Source organism: Tachyglossus aculeatus, chromosome X1, assembly GCF_015852505.1.
Source record: "Tachyglossus aculeatus isolate mTacAcu1 chromosome X1, mTacAcu1.pri, whole genome shotgun sequence".
Lineage (NCBI taxonomy): Eukaryota > Metazoa > Chordata > Mammalia > Monotremata > Tachyglossidae > Tachyglossus > Tachyglossus aculeatus.
The window spans coordinates 88500272-88518020 of record NC_052101.1 but is presented as its reverse complement, the minus strand read 5'-3'; the positions used below and the strand labels follow the sequence as shown (position 1 = coordinate 88518020).

The 17749-nt window shown below is 47.2% G+C and overlaps 1 protein-coding gene across 2 annotated transcripts in view; it reads left to right on the top strand.

Moving 5' to 3' along the window:
• Window positions 1-8963, top strand: part of RBM5 (RNA binding motif protein 5) — a 40708-nt gene extending 31745 nt beyond the window's left edge. The window contains exons 18-25 of one of the 2 annotated variants that reach the window (XM_038739919.1): window positions 3204-3365; window positions 4405-4554; window positions 4639-4710; window positions 5690-5869; window positions 6139-6213; window positions 6980-7077; window positions 7158-7287; window positions 8313-8963. In XM_038739919.1, the coding sequence (XP_038595847.1) occupies window positions 3204-3365; window positions 4405-4554; window positions 4639-4710; window positions 5690-5869; window positions 6139-6213; window positions 6980-7077; window positions 7158-7287; window positions 8313-8438 (993 nt within the window). In that variant the 3' untranslated portion in view covers window positions 8439-8963. The remainder of the gene's footprint in view (window positions 1-3203; window positions 3366-4404; window positions 4555-4638; window positions 4711-5689; window positions 5870-6138; window positions 6214-6979; window positions 7078-7157; window positions 7288-8312) is intronic. The other variant, XM_038739920.1, reaches the window with a different exon arrangement.
• The last annotated feature ends 8786 nt before the right edge of the window (window positions 8964-17749 follow it).

The window sequence follows — 17749 nt, the reverse complement described above, 5'->3', positions numbered from 1 at the left end:
ATCAAGTTAGTAATTGTCTATTGCCTGCTGTTTCCTACCTATTCATTCCTGAGGACAAGATTAGGCCTGTATAAGGAGAAATTGGGCTGTATAGGGCAGTCCTGCAAACCCACGAATAAGATGGCCGCCAAAATTATCTATCTTTAACCAGTTTTCCAAATTTACAACTGCCAGGTCACCTCTACTCACCTTATTTGTCTGACCAAGGAGAGTTAATGCTCACTTGCAATCTTTAAAGCGGCTGTTGCTTACCTGGTCTGGCCTGCCCTAAACAGTTCTAATTGGCTCCTGTAAAAGTCTTATTTCTTGTATTTAGCCAATTTCCCCAGCCAGCCTCACTATACAGCAGATAAAAGAAGTTGCTAAGGACCCAACCACCTAGTCGTGAAAGGTTCATCCATTATCATGCACAAGGCAGCTGCTGAAAGCGGGAGGGAGTAAGAAACTAGTTTACTGTCACCAACCTGGGGCTCCTATATTTGGAATCCCTAACAGATCCCCAGGGGTTCTCATCCCCCTGAATCGATCAGTTGTTTTGATTGAGTGCCTACTGTGTGCAGAGCATGGTACTAAATGCTTGGGAGAGCACAGTAGAGTTGTCAGACGATCCCTGTCCACAAGGAGCTTATAGTCTAGAGGGGGAGACAGACATAAAAATACATTATGGCTTTATGCATAAGTGCCCTGGGGCTGGGGTGAATATCAAATGTTTAAAGGATACAGATCCAAGTGCACAGGTGACACAAGGGGGAAGGGAGTAGAAGAAATGTGAGCCTAGTCGGGAAAGGCCTCAAGGAGACGTGATTTTAAGAAGGCTTTGAAGGTGGGGAGAGCGGTGGTCGGCTGTATATAAAGAGGGAGGGTGTTCCAAGAGGCTGGTGACAATCCAGCGCTTAGAACAGTGCTTTGCACATAGTAAGCACGTAATAAATGCCATTTAAAAAAAAAGTTGAGGTCAAGGTATGGTGAATAGGTTGATATTGGACGAGTGAAGTGTTTGGGCCAGGTTGTAGTAGGAAACCAGCAAGGTAAGATAGGAGTGGGCAAGCTTATTAAATGCTTTCAAGTAGATGGTAAGGAGTTTCTGTTTGATGCGGAAGTGGATGGACAACCACTGGAGATTCTTGAGGAGTGGGGAGAGACAGACTGAACTTTTTTTTAGAAAAATGATCCACGCAGCAGAGAGAAGTAAGGACTGGAATGGGGAGAGGCAGGAGGTAGGGAGGCCAGCAGGGAGGCTGACTACTAAGCCAAGGAGGGATGGCAGTTTGGATGGAGAGAAATGAGCAGATTTTAGTGATGTTATGAAAGCAGAACCGACAGGCTTTGTTGACAGAGTGAATATATGGGTTGAATGAGAGAGGCGAGTTGAGGGTAATGCCAAGATTACAGACTTGTGAGACGGAGAATGGTAGCATGGTCTGTAGTGATGGGAAAGACAGCTCCTCAATCCACAGGTCGGTCCCTGCTTGTTCACTCTGCCGATCCCAATAAAATCAATCAGTGCTATTTATTGAGCACCAACTATGTGTGGAGTACTTTTCTAACTGCTTGGGAGAGTACAATACAAGAGAAATTAGCAGACATATTCCCTGCCCATAATGAGCTTACAAACACCAGCTCCCTACTTCCTTCCCTATTAGGAGTTTAAGATGGAGTGCCCCTTATGTCTCTGACATGCTTTCCCCCTTTTCTAGGCCCTTCTCCTTGCCCAGTTCCTTCTCTGTAGTAATCTGTGTTCCAGCTGATATCACCCAGGTGTGTTTATTGACATGCCAAGCAAAACAGCTGGAATGTTGCTTCTAGTGTTCTAAAATCATGACCTCCACCTCCTTTGCAGGCTGTCTAGAAGGATGTCTTCCCGGCTGTGCCACTTACCACTGTGTGACCTTGGGCAAGTCACCTAACTTCCCTGTCGCTCAGTTTCCTCATCTATAAAATGGGGATCATATCCCTGGTCTCCCTCCTACTTGGACTGTGAGCCCCATGCGAGACAGAGACCATCCAACTTCACTATTTTGTATCTACTCCAGTGCTTGGCACATAATAAGCACTTAACATTCCATTTTTTTTTCAAGACTTAAGCTTTTAAGTGTTCTTTGATTCTGAGTGAACGATGGTTCAGTGATATTCATTGAATGCTTACTGTGTGCAGAGCACTGAACTAAGCACTTGGGAAGGTACAATATAACAACAGTAGATAGATACAATCTCAGTCCTCAAAGAGTTTACAGGCTAGAGGTGGTGGACAGACAAATTACAGATAAGGGCTGTGGGGTACAGAATCAAGTGCATAGGTGATGGCAGAAGGGAAGGCGAGTAGGGGGAGATGAGGGCTCAGTTGGGGACGATGTCTTGAAGGAGATGTAATAAAAATTGTATTTGTTAAAAAACTTAGTTCAGTGTCTGGCACATAGTGCTGTAATGGGTACAAGCAAATCGGGTTGGACCCTGTCCCACGGGCTCACAGTAACTGAGGCACAGAGAATTGAAGTGATTTGCCCAAAGTCACACAGCAGACAAGTGGCAGAGCTGGGATTAGAACCCAGGGCCTTCTGACTTCTAGGTCTGTGCTCTGTCCACTAGGCTATGCTGCTTTGGGGAGTAGTGGTTTGTGGGATCTGAAGGGGGAAGGAGTTCCAGGCCTCCAAGGGGAGGACATGGACAAAGGGTCTGTGGTGAGATAGATCAGATCGAGGTACCATGAGTAGGTTGACTGTTCACGTGGCTGCTATTGATTCTTAATTGACCTGGTAAGGGCAACTTATCGGAGCTCCCATTTGCACAGGGTGATTTTTGCAGAAGAATTATGTCTGTGTTACCCAGTCCAAAGGCAACAGCTGGAATGCTGTTGAAGCAGTGTGGCTCAGTGGAACGAGCACGGGCTTTGGAGTCAGGTCATGGGTTCAAACTCCGGCTCCGCCACTTGTCTGCTGTGTGACTTTGGGCAAGTCACTTAACTTCTCTGGGCCTCAGTTACCTCATCTGTCAAATGGGGATGAAGACTGTGAGCCCCCTCTGGGACAACCTGATCACCTTGTAACCTCCCCAGCACTTAGAACAGTGCTTTGCACATAGTAAGCGCTTAATAAATGCCATCATTATTATTATTAATAATGCTTTCTGGCCAAGGAGCCCAGAGACCCTTTGGCTTATAGCAGAAATTGAGTAAAAGTGGGTATTTTCATTTTTGGTTTTTCCAGTACTATTACAATTCCTTAACCCAGCAGTATCTTTACTGGGATGGAGAGAAAGAGACCTATGTGCCTGCTGCAGAGTGCATAGCACACCAGCAAACTGGCTTGCCTTCCAATAAAGAAGGGAAAGAGAAGAAAGAGAAACCCAAGAGCAAAACGGCACAACAGGTAAGAAAGTTCATGTTTGAGTTGTTGCTTTTTACTCAATGTCTTGGATTAGTATTTATGAAACATTTAAGTATTCTGTGCATTAATTTTGAGTGGTAGCTATTTTGCCACTTCAATACCTAAGGAGTTTTGCAGATAATCTAAAAAAAAATCCGTTGGCCCTTGATGGCCAGTTTATGTAATTGTCCTTCACATTTGAAGGTGATGCCACGGGTGCCTCTACCCATTTGTGGCTTAAAATATCAAGTGGCCACTGCTGTCTTTCATTCAGTGTACATGCGAAAATTGTCCTTGGTTGAGTAATTCCATTTCTTAGTCTTTGGCACTATTTACCATTAGTCTACCAAGTGCCAGACAGTTTCTGTTACCTCCCTGTGATTAATAGCTATGCTGCATTGTGTAGGATTGTGCTTCACTGTCTGCCTACTTGTGGCAGTGAGCATCAGTAGCTTGAAGGAGGGCATTGATGTGGCTTATCGTGTATTACCTTCTCAGAATCTTAATTCCTTTGTGGATCTAGTCTGATTTTACCAGGGGAGGGGGAGGTACCTGCTTCTGCTAATTTCCTTGTCGAAACTCATCTGAGGTGTGGCTGCTCTAAAGCCGCACCTGAAATGACATTGGGGTCCTGAGCTTTTTTAAGGAAATTAATTATGGTTCTTTTTAAAACACTCTTGCACATTTTTCTCTGGTGGATGGCAACTTTTATATGCTGGCTTGGAAATGGGTTGGGCAGGCTCTTGTCATCAGACCTATTATTTTCAAACTCTTAAAATTCCTGACACAATTTGCTGGTTCACTCAGAGACACCCTGAAAGTCTCTAGGGTTTAGTTGTAGTATTCGTTCATTCAAAAGCCCTAATTGTATTCATGGTATCTTGGGAAAATACTTGAGGACTGATATTAAGGATGCTTTAAGTCTTAGAGAAAAAGAAGACCTTTTTTGACCAAATGCACGGTGCCAAGCACCAAGACCTGACTGTTTCACATACTGCATGCATTTTTTAAACTAGTTTGTATGGTGGTGATTTTTCTTTAGATTGCCAAAGATATGGAACGCTGGGCGAAGAGTCTAAATAAGCAAAAAGAAAATTTTAAGAATAGCTTCCAACCTGTCAATTCCTTGAGAGATGAAGAGAGGAGAGAATCAGCGGCGGCCGATGCTGGCTTTGCTCTCTTTGAAAAGAAGGTAAAGTTGTAGACCAGTGGTAGGGATCTAAAAGAGGAGGGAAGAGAAAACAAAATCGTGACCTTAGGGATCTTTGTTTTCTAGGGAGCATTGGCTGAAAGACAGCAGCTCATCCCAGAGCTGGTGAAAAATGGAGATGAGGAAAACCCACTCAAAGTAAGAATATAGCTTTAACTTTTTCCAGGTTTCACAATCCCAGGCAAAAATCTGGAAGGGCATAGTCTAGAGGTTTAGGTTGATTTGTTAAATATTTGCTGGGCTATAGTGACTCTCTTTCTCCACCCTTGGGAGTGAGGCTGCTCTCGCTCCTATTTCAAATTGGGTGTCATTAGGCTTTGCTGGGCAGCCAGCACAAGTTAAACGTTTATTTGTGGATTTGAGCTTCATATTCAGATTTAAGTTGAGAAGATAAATTCATTGCCTAAATTCTTTACTTGTTGAGGCAACTCAGGAAGTATTTCCAGTTGCAAAGCAGGTTGCCTTTAAAGCTGCAAAGTTCTGATAGGTGAGACAGAGGAAGAATTTTGAAGTACCTGCATTAGCAGATGAGCAAAATAAACCTTTTTGAAATATTTGTTGAGGGTTCAGAAAAAATAAATCAGTGCAGCTAAGGAATGTATTCACCAATTCCCATCTCTGTGGCTGTGCTTTCAGGCTGGCAGGTCCAGTGGTGGTGTAGAGCAGCCACCACCAAGTTGTTCAGTGTTATTACAGTGCTCAGAATATGTCCTTGATTTTGTTGAAAGTATTTGATCATTTGCCTCGAAAGTCAGTTCTGTCCTTCATGGGTGTTGCATGTCCGAAGAACCATGTATTCACAGAAACATGTCGTAATAGGTTGTTTTTGATACCTGCATGCACAGAACCTTTTCATCTAACACTTCCTCATGTCCTTTGTAGAAAGCACACATTGTCAGAAGAACCTTCATTAATTTTGTGGTAGCTTCTATCCAAAATGTGTAATGGGAACATGTTTTATGGCAGAACTGCTTTCTCCTTCCCCATAAAATATTTGGGGCTCCTAGGTGAATTTTTACAAGCTGTTGGCCACCAAAGTGGCCACAGCAAAATAGTTTATTGCATCACTGGTTTAGCTGTGCTTTACTTCTTAATGATCAATTTTTCATCTTTACAGCGTGGTTTAGTTGCTGCTTACAGTGGAGACAGTGACAATGAGGAAGAACTGATGGAAAGAATTGAAAGTGAAGAAGAAAAACTGACTGACTGGAAGAAAATGGCATGTCTGCTCTGTAGAAGGCAGTTTCCAAACAAAGATGCTTTGGTCAGACACCAGCAGCTCTCAGATTTGCATAAGGTAGCTAAATGTATGGCCATTTCAGTTTCTGGAGATAGGTTGCCTGTTTGCATCTTTTTTTTTTTTTGCGGGGACGGGTTGGTTCAATAGAAAGACTCTTCTCAACACAACACAAAATAAACAGTTTTCATGTTACTGCTGTTTTAAGTATGTGCAGCAGAAAATATTGAAGTTGGCCTTTGCTCTAAAGAACAGATGCCCTGTGAACTCTAACATTCTAAAATTGTGTTTCATCAATCCCTTTAACATGTATTAAATCTTTTACTCAGCAAAACATGGATATCTACAGACGATCCAGGCTGTCTGAGCAGGAACTAGAAGCTTTAGAACTAAGGGAGAGAGAGGTAAGTGATGGGCACATCTGGGCACACCAGCTGTTACTAATTGAGATGTCGCCAGAGTATGAGGGCTGGAACTCCTGTTTGTTTTGTGGCAGGGTATGGTGGTGGTTTGCCACTTAATGGGGAGAGTGGTGGTGATAAATGAAATCAATCAGTAGTACACCCAGTTCTCCCATAACGTGGAGATTTCATTCTTATAAAACCTCACATTTAAAGAAAACTACTGCTGTAGTTGCTCATCCATTTTGTTGGCCCATATGTGCACACGAGCCCTTTCTTCCACCACCTTGACCTGCCATATCTGGGCAGGAGTCCGTTGTTGGGTGAACGGTCCTAAATTTAGTTGTTGTAATTTTGAAAATCACCATTAGCCCAGTGTTGAGGTCTGCTGAATAAGCTGTGCCCCAGGGCCTTCATTGTACTCTGGTGTTCCTGGAGCATAGTCCGCACCTTGCTTATTGTGGGATGCCTTTAACTGTTGGATGAAGGGGCCCATGTATTGTGGAACATTTACTCTCCGTAAGAGACTGTTAGATACTGACTATTGTAACAAACAAAAAGCTTGCAGCCTTACAGTAGGATGTCAGAGCTCTGACAGAAGGAAGTCAGGCTGGTGTTACAGACTTGTTCAGAGAGGACCCCTGCCCCCCCCCCCCCCCCCCCAAGCTTTGCTAGTAGAAAAGCTTGAAATTTGTAGGTAGCGGGGGGATATAAGGGTTGCGATTGGGTTTTAGGTGAGATCCTAATAGTTTTTATTTTCCTGTTTCAGATGAAGTACAGAGATAGAGCAGCTGAGAGGAGGGAGAAATATGGAATCCCAGAACCTCCAGAGCCAAAACGCAAGAAACAGTTCGATGCTGCCACAGTGTATGTGTTTCCAAAATCCCACAGTACCACTAATTGAAAAATCTTCAGTTCATCTAACTCTTTGTTTTTGTCTTGCATAGGAATTATGAGCAACCTACTAAAGATGGCATCGACCATAGTAATATTGGCAATAAAATGCTACAGGCCATGGGCTGGCGGGAAGGATCAGGCCTAGGAAGAAAGTGTCAGGGTATCACCGCACCCATTGAGGTAAGCATAACAAACTGGAATTTTGGGCTGACATCAGGCTGGATAGGTAGGAGAGCCTCACTAGCTGAGCCTCCTGTTGTTTCTGTGATATCAAGCACTTAGTACAGTGCTCTGCACACAGTAAACGCTCAGTAAATTTGAATGAATGAAATGGGGACAGTGTGCCACCACCTCTTTAAATGCCACCCAAATGTGTTCTTATGGAAAGCCATCTTCCTCCAGACATCACATTTTCCTGTCTGTACTTCAACACAAAACCAGACCAGTAGTCTGTTGTTGAAGTGCTTTATTGAAAGTTTTTTTCCTAGCAGATTTTCTACACACCAAAGGAACTATAACTTTTTTACAGTTGTCTTGCCACTGTGTGGGAAAACAGTCATGTCTGACATAGTTAAATATTGAAGTTGGAATTTTAACATACACATAATAATAATAATAATGGTATTTGTTAAGCACTTCCTATGTGCCAGGCACTGTACTAAGCTCTGGGGTGGATACAAGCAAATGGAGTTGGATGGAGTCCCTGTCCCATGTGGGGCTCACAGTCTCAGTCCCCATTTTATAGATGAGGTAACTGAGGCACAGAGAAGTGACGTGACTTGCTCAAGGTCACACAGCAGACAAGTGTCAGAGCCAGAAAATTGCCCCAAAGTTTGCTGGAAATAGGAAAGCCACTGTGCTTGCCCCAATTCTCCTTACAGTCAAACTAGTTTGACAACTAGTCCTGTTTAGGCAGGTTCTTTTAGCACTGGATTATTGAAGCAACTAAGTGGCTGGCTTTTAGAGATGTGTGTCCTATAGCATATCCACTTTGTTAGTAGTGTTGGTGTAACTCTGTACGTGTGTGACCCTTTCACTCCTTAAAGCTTGCTCCAGGTGTCTAGGAAGGATATCGTTATCTTGATACCAAAGATACTCTGCAACTGAACCTGAAACCAAAAGGGAGTGAAGTCCAGTTCCAGTTGAGGACAGTTAGAAGTTGGTTCATGGCTAGTAGCTGAGATCTTTTTGTAATCTCTTTTCAGGCTCAAGTACGAATGAGGGGAGCTGGCCTAGGGGCAAAAGGCAGTTCTTATGGAGTATCGACTGCAGATTCTTACAAAGATGCTGTCCGGAAAGCCATGTTCGCTCGATTCACCGAGATGGAATGAAATAGAACAACTCCTTTCCCCTGTTGCTCAGCACCTTTATATATGTAGAAGTCCACAGGACTCCCTTCTACAGAATTGACTGTTACAACCTGTACCCTTGTCCGGGACTAGTGCCATTGACGGGCTTATGATGAATTATTTCCTTTTCCGGGGACTTCTCTTCCATATGATAATGATTTCTCTACTCGGGAGTGTTTGGTGGCCATTACTCCACCTCCGTGCAAGGGGAAATCGCGGTCAGTTGAACTGGGATGCTGCACATTTTATACTGTCTTGTATATACTGTAATTTAATGTGTGCAACTGTGTTCCAGTTAAAAGATGCCACTCCTCTCCTCTGCAGATGGTGAAGTGTTAGCTGTTGTTTGACACTGAAGTCTCCATCAACATTCTGCTGTTGTGCTGTCTATTTTGGCAAAAAGCCTTATGTATATTTTGTATGATACCTTTGTACAGAATTTTTTCGAAGATTTTCAATCTAGGTGCCAGTTCTGGCCCCTTTCCAAAAGAAATAACTTGAAATATGTGTGCAAAGCGTCTTTCCTTCTTAAGTGGGTGGGGGAAGCATGTCTCAGCAGAGCTTGCCCGCAGATGAATTGTCAGATTTAAGAGGGGAATTGACTAATATGTTGGGATCTGGGCTGGCTCTAACACTTCCTTACCTCGTCTTTAGGTGGCTTGAGTAGTGGATGTTTAACAGGTTCAGTTTTGTCAACTCTCCAGTGACCAAACATCCAAAAGGCTTAGGTGAAAGTAATAGTAATAGTTATTGAAATAGAAATTCCCAAGCAGAACTTCAAATTTTCAGTTGGCTTTTTTGGCCCTCTACTTCTTCCAGCTTCGTGCACCTCGGTCCCTTTGCCCTTCCTGCACAGCCTCCCTCTTCCTCTTCCAGTTCTGGGCAGAGGTGTGGTAGCAAGCTGAGTTTTTCAAGGCTGGTCCCCTGATCATGTTTGTCAGTCAGCTATCTGTAGGCTGAGTTCTGTGGCGGGTTCACCATGGCGTGGAGGCCTGGGATCACAGGGACCCCAGGTGTCTTTGCTTGCCCTTGTCACTCCAATCTATAGTATTCATTAAGCATTAACTCTCTGCCGAGTACTGTACTAAGGGCTTGGGACAGTAGAGTTAGTAAATGCGATCCCTGTCCTCAAGCTGCTTACAACTTATTCCCTGTCTTGCACTGTTTGCAGGGAGAAAGGAAAGTAGAAGCCAGAACCATCCTGACCTTAGGGGTTCACTTTGGAGCTAGTGAGAGGTTACTGAAAGGGGCCGGGGCAGCCTGAGCATCAAAGGGGAGAAAAGGGAGCTCAGTCAGCATTGCTCTGTGGCCATGCCATGGTCGTCAATTCTTGGATACTCTCTGTACTATCAAATTTGAGGGGGCTTGCCTTCCACAGGTGGGCAATTTGACCCTAGTTGTGGTTTGGTTCCAGCCCCTCTCCTGATCTCAGAAGGTCCCCCTCACCTCCAGCTTATCACCCACTGCAAAGATCACTTCAAACACTCCAGATGAGCTGTGCTGTGGGAGAATGCACTCCCCCTTTCCCCTGTTATGTGTCACGAACTCTCCTACCTGCTAGGGTTCTAGAGCCCAACTTCATGCTGCCCCTCCCTTTCATCCCAGCACTCCCCAAGTCTGGTGGGAGGAGGGGGCATGGTACTTAACTGATGTCCAGCAGCCTGGACACAACTTGCATTTCTCTAAACGTCCTGGCCTTGCTACTTATCTCCATCAGCTATTTCTGTCCGGATGTAGCTTCCAGGCAGATTAGTTTTGTTAATGATGCCCGAGCGTCTTCAGCAGTCTCAATTTAATTCTCCAATTTAGAGAATGGTTGTGGAATTAGATAAAAGGTGTGCCCCTTTACCTGCCTTAAGAAAAGTGAGGTGTTATTGTAATGACTTTTCCAAAGGCTTGTGGACATGCTGGATGATCACTCCTCCCCTCTGTCCCTCTTTCATGAACAGTGCTGGTCGCCTTATCACTGTGCTCTCTGACAGGATTTTGGCTCCAGGAAAGTAAAGGGGTTAGGGACTGACCTCCCTAGGGCCTGGGAAAGTGCCGAGCTTCACTCCATCCTCAAGCTGCCTGCCCCTTTGAACTTTTCAAGGCCAATTGGAGGGAATCCAGTATGGCTATCACAGTGATCATCTACCGTGTCTCCCCACCTTTGGTGAATCGAGGCTTTGTGGTGAGCAGCTCTTGCTTGCTATTACAGTCCTTTGTAACCTGCTTTTGAACAGGCCAGGCAATAAAAGTGGTCAGTTTGCCCAGTGGAGCTTGACTCTGAAAGAGGTAGATGAGTTCTCTGCATAACGATAATAATTTTGGTATTTGTTAAGCGCTTACTATGTGCCAAGCACTGTTCTAAGTGCTGGAAGCATGGGCTCAGGATTGGGGAAAGGAGGGAACCTAGATTATGTGTGTGTGTGTGTGTGTGTGTGTGTGCGCGTGCTGCACCCCCCCACCCCCCAATCTGTAGGTTGAGGTGGGGCAAAACTCCATGCAGAAATTATGGTCATAGTCCTGTTCTAAAAATAGAAGCAGATGCCTCTTGCAGGAGACAGATGAGCAAAGCTTATATCTACCCCAGGGCTTAGGACAGTGTTTGACACACAGTAAGTGCTTTAACAAGTACCATTTTTTTTTTTTAAAAAAAAAAGGCAAGGCACATTTCTGGGAGGGAAACAGCTCTAGTGGAGAGCAGACTTTGAGTGTCATTTGGCTTCAGTGTCCCAAGGGTACCTGTGCTTTCATGGACCACAGGTTACCTTCTGTGGAGTGTAAAGAGATGAGTTAACTAATGGTGGAACCCCCAGGCCTGCTTGATTGGATGGCAGGAGCTCTAGTGGAAGCAGATGCTAGGGAAGCAACTTGGCCAAGAACTGTTTTGCAGGGAAAAGGTTACCAAGCCTTGAGGTGCAGGGATCCAAGTTGAATGCTCCTGCTGGCTGATTTCTAAACTGTGGTCACAAGTGGCCTAATTAGGCACATCTGATAGCGTCAGCATGTGAGGATTCCAGGTGAGGGCACACATAATGGGATCTCCAAACTCTTTAATTATGGGAGCCTAGCTCATCAAAGACTGAAGCTGGAGTCTCCCCTCTACCCTGGGGGATCGTTTGCAGGAGCAGCAGCTGAGCCACAGAGCTGCACAGTCCATGAGTACCATGAACAAGGAGGAGAGGCTGGGAAGCAGTTGGGTGGATCCTTGATGACTTTTTGAGCCCTCCCTTCAGACTTGCTAAGCCTCAAATTGCATTGTCTTACCTGTATACCTCAGGTATACTGCTTCCACTCAGCAGTGGCACTAAGGTGTTAGCTGGTAGGCTAATAGCTTGGCAGCAGGTGCTCTGGATGCAGGGTCTTGGGTTTGGAGGGATACAGCCTGTGGTGCTATTTGCTTCCCAGATCCCTCCCCCAGCCCCTTCTCCCCTCAAGGCAGTGCAAACCAGAAAGTCCTCCTCTGAGTTAGGCCAAAGGCCAGCTCCATCTTTGCCCACCTCAGCCCAGCCCAGGCAAAGGGCAGGTTCTACTCCAGCCAACTCTATCTTAAGTGGTTGTAGAGGCTGCATTTTGGATCATCGAATTCTTCCCAGGAGGATCAAGAGTAGTGGCTTCTGACACTAACAGTTTGCTATGCTTGGGTTAGACTTGAGAAGACTCAGGCAAATAAGCCTTTGACTGAGCAGCCTGGGCTTTGGGTCTGCTAACATCACTTGGTGTCGCCTTAAGCCACTCTTGCCTCCTGCATTACCTTTCCTGCCTCCATGGAGCAATCCTATGGTGAAGGCCACCCTGTAAGGTGGGACGAGTGGAGGGAGGCTCAGCTTCTGATGCTGAGAAACCTCCCCCAGGAACCATCACTATTCTCCTCTCACCTCTTTCTTGCTCGGCTCCCCTTGCCCCCCCTCCCCTTCTGGAGGCTGACAGCTGCTGGGTCAGCCCAGGGCACCTCGGTTCCAACAGCCAGGCCTTTGGGTGGGCTACCCCGGACAGGGCGAGGCCGAGGGAGGAAGAAGCGATAGCAGCTGTTGCGGCGGCTCTTCAAAGCTCTTTCTGAGCCCAGATGAGTGGGCAGAGCGGGGATAAGCCACTGCAGACAGGCAGAGACAGGGGTGAGGTGGATTCTACTGAGCTCTGGGCAGAGATGCAGTCTGTAGGGCGCCAGTCCTGGCCATCCTGATCCTAGAAGAAAAGCTGCCAACTGAAACATTGAAGGAACAAAAAAAGAAAACGGACGTGTTAGGGAAGCGGGCATTCTGTGCCTCGAATCACACCTAAAAAGTGGTCCGGAGCGGCCAATCCCCAAAATGAGGCAGTCATGCCGCAGGCTGCCCACCAGGTGGCAGCACACCCACGCCAATCTAGCGTGGGGCTGTGAGCGGCTTCCACTCTATAAAATCAATATTTATTTATATTAATGTCCGTCTCCCCCTCCAGACTGTAAACTCGTTGTGGGCAGGAATTGTGTCTCCCAACTCTGTTGTATCGTACTCTCCCAACCACTTAGTACGGTGGCCCTAACACAGTAAGTGCTCAATAAATACCATCACTGCTGAGCTGGATCTGCCGAGTTGTGCACACCCAGAAAGTCATGTCTCCTGATTTTTATTTCTGTCTCAGCCCTGCCTGGCCATTCCCATGTGACCCTGGGCAAGGTCTTCCCCCTCCTCAACCTCAGGTTCCTTGCCTGCTCTTGGAGGCCTCAGGAGCAATGAGGTAGGGGATATGGGGACGTCCTTTTCCAATCCTCACTTCTCTGTGTGGTTTCCCCCTCGGGGAGCATTTTTTTTAAGGGTATTTGTCAAGTGCTTGCAATGTGCCAGGCACTGTGCTAAATGCCAGGGTAGATGCAAGATAATCAGGTTGGGCACAGTCCATGTCTCACGTGGGGCTCATAGTCTTAATCCCCATTTTGCAGATTAGGAAACAAGCACAGAGAAGTTAAGTGACTTGCCCATGGTCACACAGCAGACAAATGGTGGAGGCAGGATTAGAACTCAGGTCCTTCTGCCTCTTAGGTCTATGTTCTCTCCACTAGGCAACACTGCTGACATCCATCCCTCCTTCATGAGCCAGTCCACAATTTCCTCAAGGGCAGCTGGTGCCATGTGGGGGGCACTGGGAAACGGAGGAGCCACTTTTCCCCATGGGAGAGTCTTTCAACCTGACCTGGGCTTGTTTGGGGGAATGCCAGCCCCACCCCTCTGACTCAGCCAGGGCTCAGACTCCCCTGATCCTGAGATTGGCCCACCAGGGTGGGGCCACAGAGACCCCAGGGAGGGTTGTGTTTCCTGGTGTGAGGCAAAGAGGAGGCCTGGGAGCGAGATGACCATTTTTGCGTGCCTGGCCTTTTCTCCTTGTGCCTCGAGGACTTTATTTACTCCTCTATATCCTCATGTTCTCAGGTAGGGAGGGAGTTGACTGTCCTGGGTGAATAGAGCTGAGGTATAGGAACTGAAGGTCCCACCTAAGTCACCTAGCACCACAAGGCTGCAGCACCCCCAGACTCCCGGGGTGTAGTGCTGCCTGAAACTGGATCCTAAATCCAGTTCTGAATCTCCACGTGCTCAGGGTGGGGCTCTGATGGGTTGTAACTTTGGCCAGCTCAAACTGACAGCAATCAAGCCCAAAGGAGGTGGGGCACTGTCTGGAAAGGACAGGCCTGGCACTGAAATGCAGCCACTTCTTGGGTGGAACCCAGTCACAGGCACATAGCACCTCCAAGGTGGAGAAAGAAAATGGTATCCCAGGGTTGGTGTTCCTGACTTCCCAAGCCCCTCAGAGTCTACTGGGAATCATTACTCCTGGGTTTCATTTCCAGATTAGCCCCTGACTCTCAGGGGAACCTAGTTAAGTTGCCAGTCTGTTTCCCTCTCCGTCCACTCTTGCTTTTCCTAACTGTTTTAGTTGGACCTGGGGAGCCATCGCCCCATCTAGGAATCCGACAGTCAGGCCCTGACCCAGAAGTGGCTGTGTTGCAGGATCTGCTGAAATGTTGTTTTCTCTCATCCTGGCACTGAGCAAGGGCTGAGTGTGCTTAATGTCTGTGTCCAGTCTGGTGGTGAGCAGTGGGTACAGCATGGGCATGGGTCTCCCACTCCTTCCCTTTCCTAAAATCCCAGAATCCTCAGAGAGAGCAAGTGTGAAAGAGAGAGAAGAGAGGAGAGAGAGAGAGAGAGAGAGAAAGAGAGAGAGAGAGAGAGAGAGAGAGAGAGAGAGAGAGAGAGAGAGAGACAGGGAGGGAGGGAGCAGGCAGGGCTGGGCAGCTCCCCTGGCCCCCAGCTCCCTATGCTGCACGTTAAGTACTTGGATTCTCTTGGCAGTTCTCTCTAACTGGAGGGTAAATAATTTCCCGGTGAGAGTTTCCCAGCATGGAGATGTGCAGGGTCGATAAAATGCATTTCCTAATCTCCTTTGCCCGAGCTCAGTCACTTGCTCGTGCTGTCTTGCGTGTCTATTGATCTCACAAAAATATCTTGGCAGCAGGGATGGGTTAGACCTTGAACTTTACTTCCTTTAGGGAGGAAGAGAAGGAGGCTGGGCTGCAGAGGAACGGGGCAGGCAACAGAAGTCCCTTTGGCTCCTATTGGTGGGTAGAGGGCCCTGAAAACTGGCTCCCAACACCCCCCTCACAGTGATCTTTCTCCTTCTTTTGGACTCTTCTCTGCTCCATTTGTACCCCCAGAAAGCCCTGGGGTGTCCCTCGCCTTCTCAGGGGACTGAGAACTTTGGACGGCCCCTTGGGGAAAGAATCTGGAGCTGGGAGTCAGGGGACCTGGGTGAGTCACTTGGCTTCTCTGGGCCTCAGTTTCCTCACCTGTAAAATGAGTATTCAATACCTGGTGTCCCTCCCTTTTAAACTGTGAGCACCATGTGGGACAGGGACTGTGTTGGACCTAATTATCTAGTATCTACTCCAATGTTTAGTATAGCGCTTGGCACAGAGTAAATACTTAACAAATATCCCAATGGTCATTATTAACCAACTGGCTCAGGGCTGTCACTTGACACTTATTAGGGCTGAGTACTTGGGCTTGACCACAGGACAGGAGTTTTGTGGGTTGGAGACTTGCATAGTCACAGGAGACCCACATATTCACGTGCAGCAGCATGGAGAAGCAGCGTAGAGAAGCAGCGTGGCTCAGTGGAAAGAGCACGGGCTTTGGAGTCAGAGGTCATGGGTTCAAATCCCGGTTCCACCACTTGTCAGCTGTTCGACTTTGGGCAAGTCACTTAACTTCTCTGAGCCTCAGTTAGCTCATCTGTAAAATGGGGATTAAGACTGTGAGTCCCCCGTGGGACAACCTGATCGCCTTGTAACCTCCCCAGCGCTGAGAGCAGTGCTTTGCAAATAGTAAGCACTTAATAAATGCCATTATTATTGTTATTATTATTATGCAGGCAGGCACAGAGATGTTCTCTTTCCCTGAGTCCCTAAGTTCATATTCTGCTTGTCTCTCACTTTGAGTACCCAGCTCCCTCCTACCTGGGCAGTTCAACACGGCCCCCCCACCCCCACCCCCCCGGGTTCCTGTTGTCTCCATGCTTTCATTCCCTGGTCCTCTCCTCTACTTCCCCCTTGCCCCTTCTTCCTTTCCCCAGGCTGCAGGAACCCCAGTCCAAGCCAAAGCTGCATGTCATTTGGGGTGAAGGCTGAGCCCGGTAACCATGGCCACAGGAATTAATAAAAACAATATTGTGCTGAGGAACCAGAGTTTGGCAATACTGCTCTGGGCCCAGTGGGGGGGACGGGAATTGGTGTCGGCCGCCTTGCTTCTCCCCCTTCCCCTAATCTGTCATTGGTGAGTCAGTGACAGAGCTGGGACTAGAATCAGTGTCCTAATTCCCAGATAAGGGCTCTGTCCCCTGGAACCACATGGTGTAATAATAATAATGATGGCATTTATTAAGTGCTTACTATGTGCAAAGCACGGTTCTAAGCGCTGGAGAGGTTACAAGGTGATCAGGTTGTCCCACTGGGGGCTCACAGTCTTAATCCCCATTTTACAGATGAGGTAACTGAGGCCCAGAGAAGTTAAGTGACTTGCCCAAAGTCACACAGCTGACAAGTGGCGGAACGGGGATTTGAACCCATGACCTCTGACTCCAAAGCCCGTGCTCTTTCCACTGAGCCACGCTGGTCTGGCACATAATAAGATAATAATAAACCCCCCCCACAAAAACTCCAAACACCGATCTTACAGATTAGAGGGGGAGACAGACATTATTATAAATAAATAAATTATGGATATGGACATAAATGCTATTGTTATAGTTTATTCACCCAAGCGCTTGGTACAGTAGTGGATAGAGCATGGGCCTGGGCGTCAGAAGAGCTTCTATGGAGGGAATGTCATAGAGCCCATGGGAATTTATCTTTCTGTGTGGCTCTCTCTGTCTGTCTGTCTCCCTCTCTTCCCACACAGTACTCCAGATGTCCAGCCACCCCTTGATCAATAAGGACCCGCTCTTCTCTCTTTGGCTCCAAACTGATAGGCAAATTGAAAATCAGAAGTGAGGACAGACCCTGAGCCCACCGAAAGGGAAATTGCTAAAGTCACCTCTACCTTTGCCTTCCCCATCCCTCACTGTTCTCTCCCCATTTTGCTACCCTGCTGGTCTCTGCACCTGTAGCCAGAATTCTGCTGGTCTAGCACCTGCTGGCCTAGCCACAGCACCTGGCCTCTGGGTCTGGCCCCACCACAAGATTCTGCTAGCTTCTTGTGGGAGAAGGAGGTAGCTCATCTGGTTGGCAGGGACAGTGTGGGCAGCCTGGTCCCTGTGCCATGCTCAAGAGTCAGCAGAGAAGTCCTACTCAGGGAAGTGGGGAGCGCAACAGGGCCGGAGGTGAGGTGGGGGACAGGCGGGCACAGAGATGGAGGGAAGAAGGGATCAGGATTTAAACCTCATTTTGAGGGCCTTGAGAATTTGTTAGTTGGCGTGTATGGTGGGGTGGATCAGTTTTTTAGGAGAGTGGGGAAGCACGGCGCTCAAATATCGGTGAGCAGGAAGGCACTAACGGGTGTGCATGGATGGGAAAGGCTTTCTGTAACCCTTGGTAGAGTGACCTCCTGCCTCTCAGTTCCTCTTTCCAGGGTCTCCAACCCTGAATTCAGGAAGTTCTCCCTTATGTCAAACCTGAACCCCCTCCTACTGCAAGCCTGTTTCATTTGACTTGGAATCTGCTGCTTTGGGCCTCTGCTATGGGGACAGTTGAAACCTGGAAAATGACATCTAGACACTGTGACTTCTTCTCTTCCCTTCATGTTTCCCTTCCCTCCTCCTGAACCCAGGCACCTGTTTTC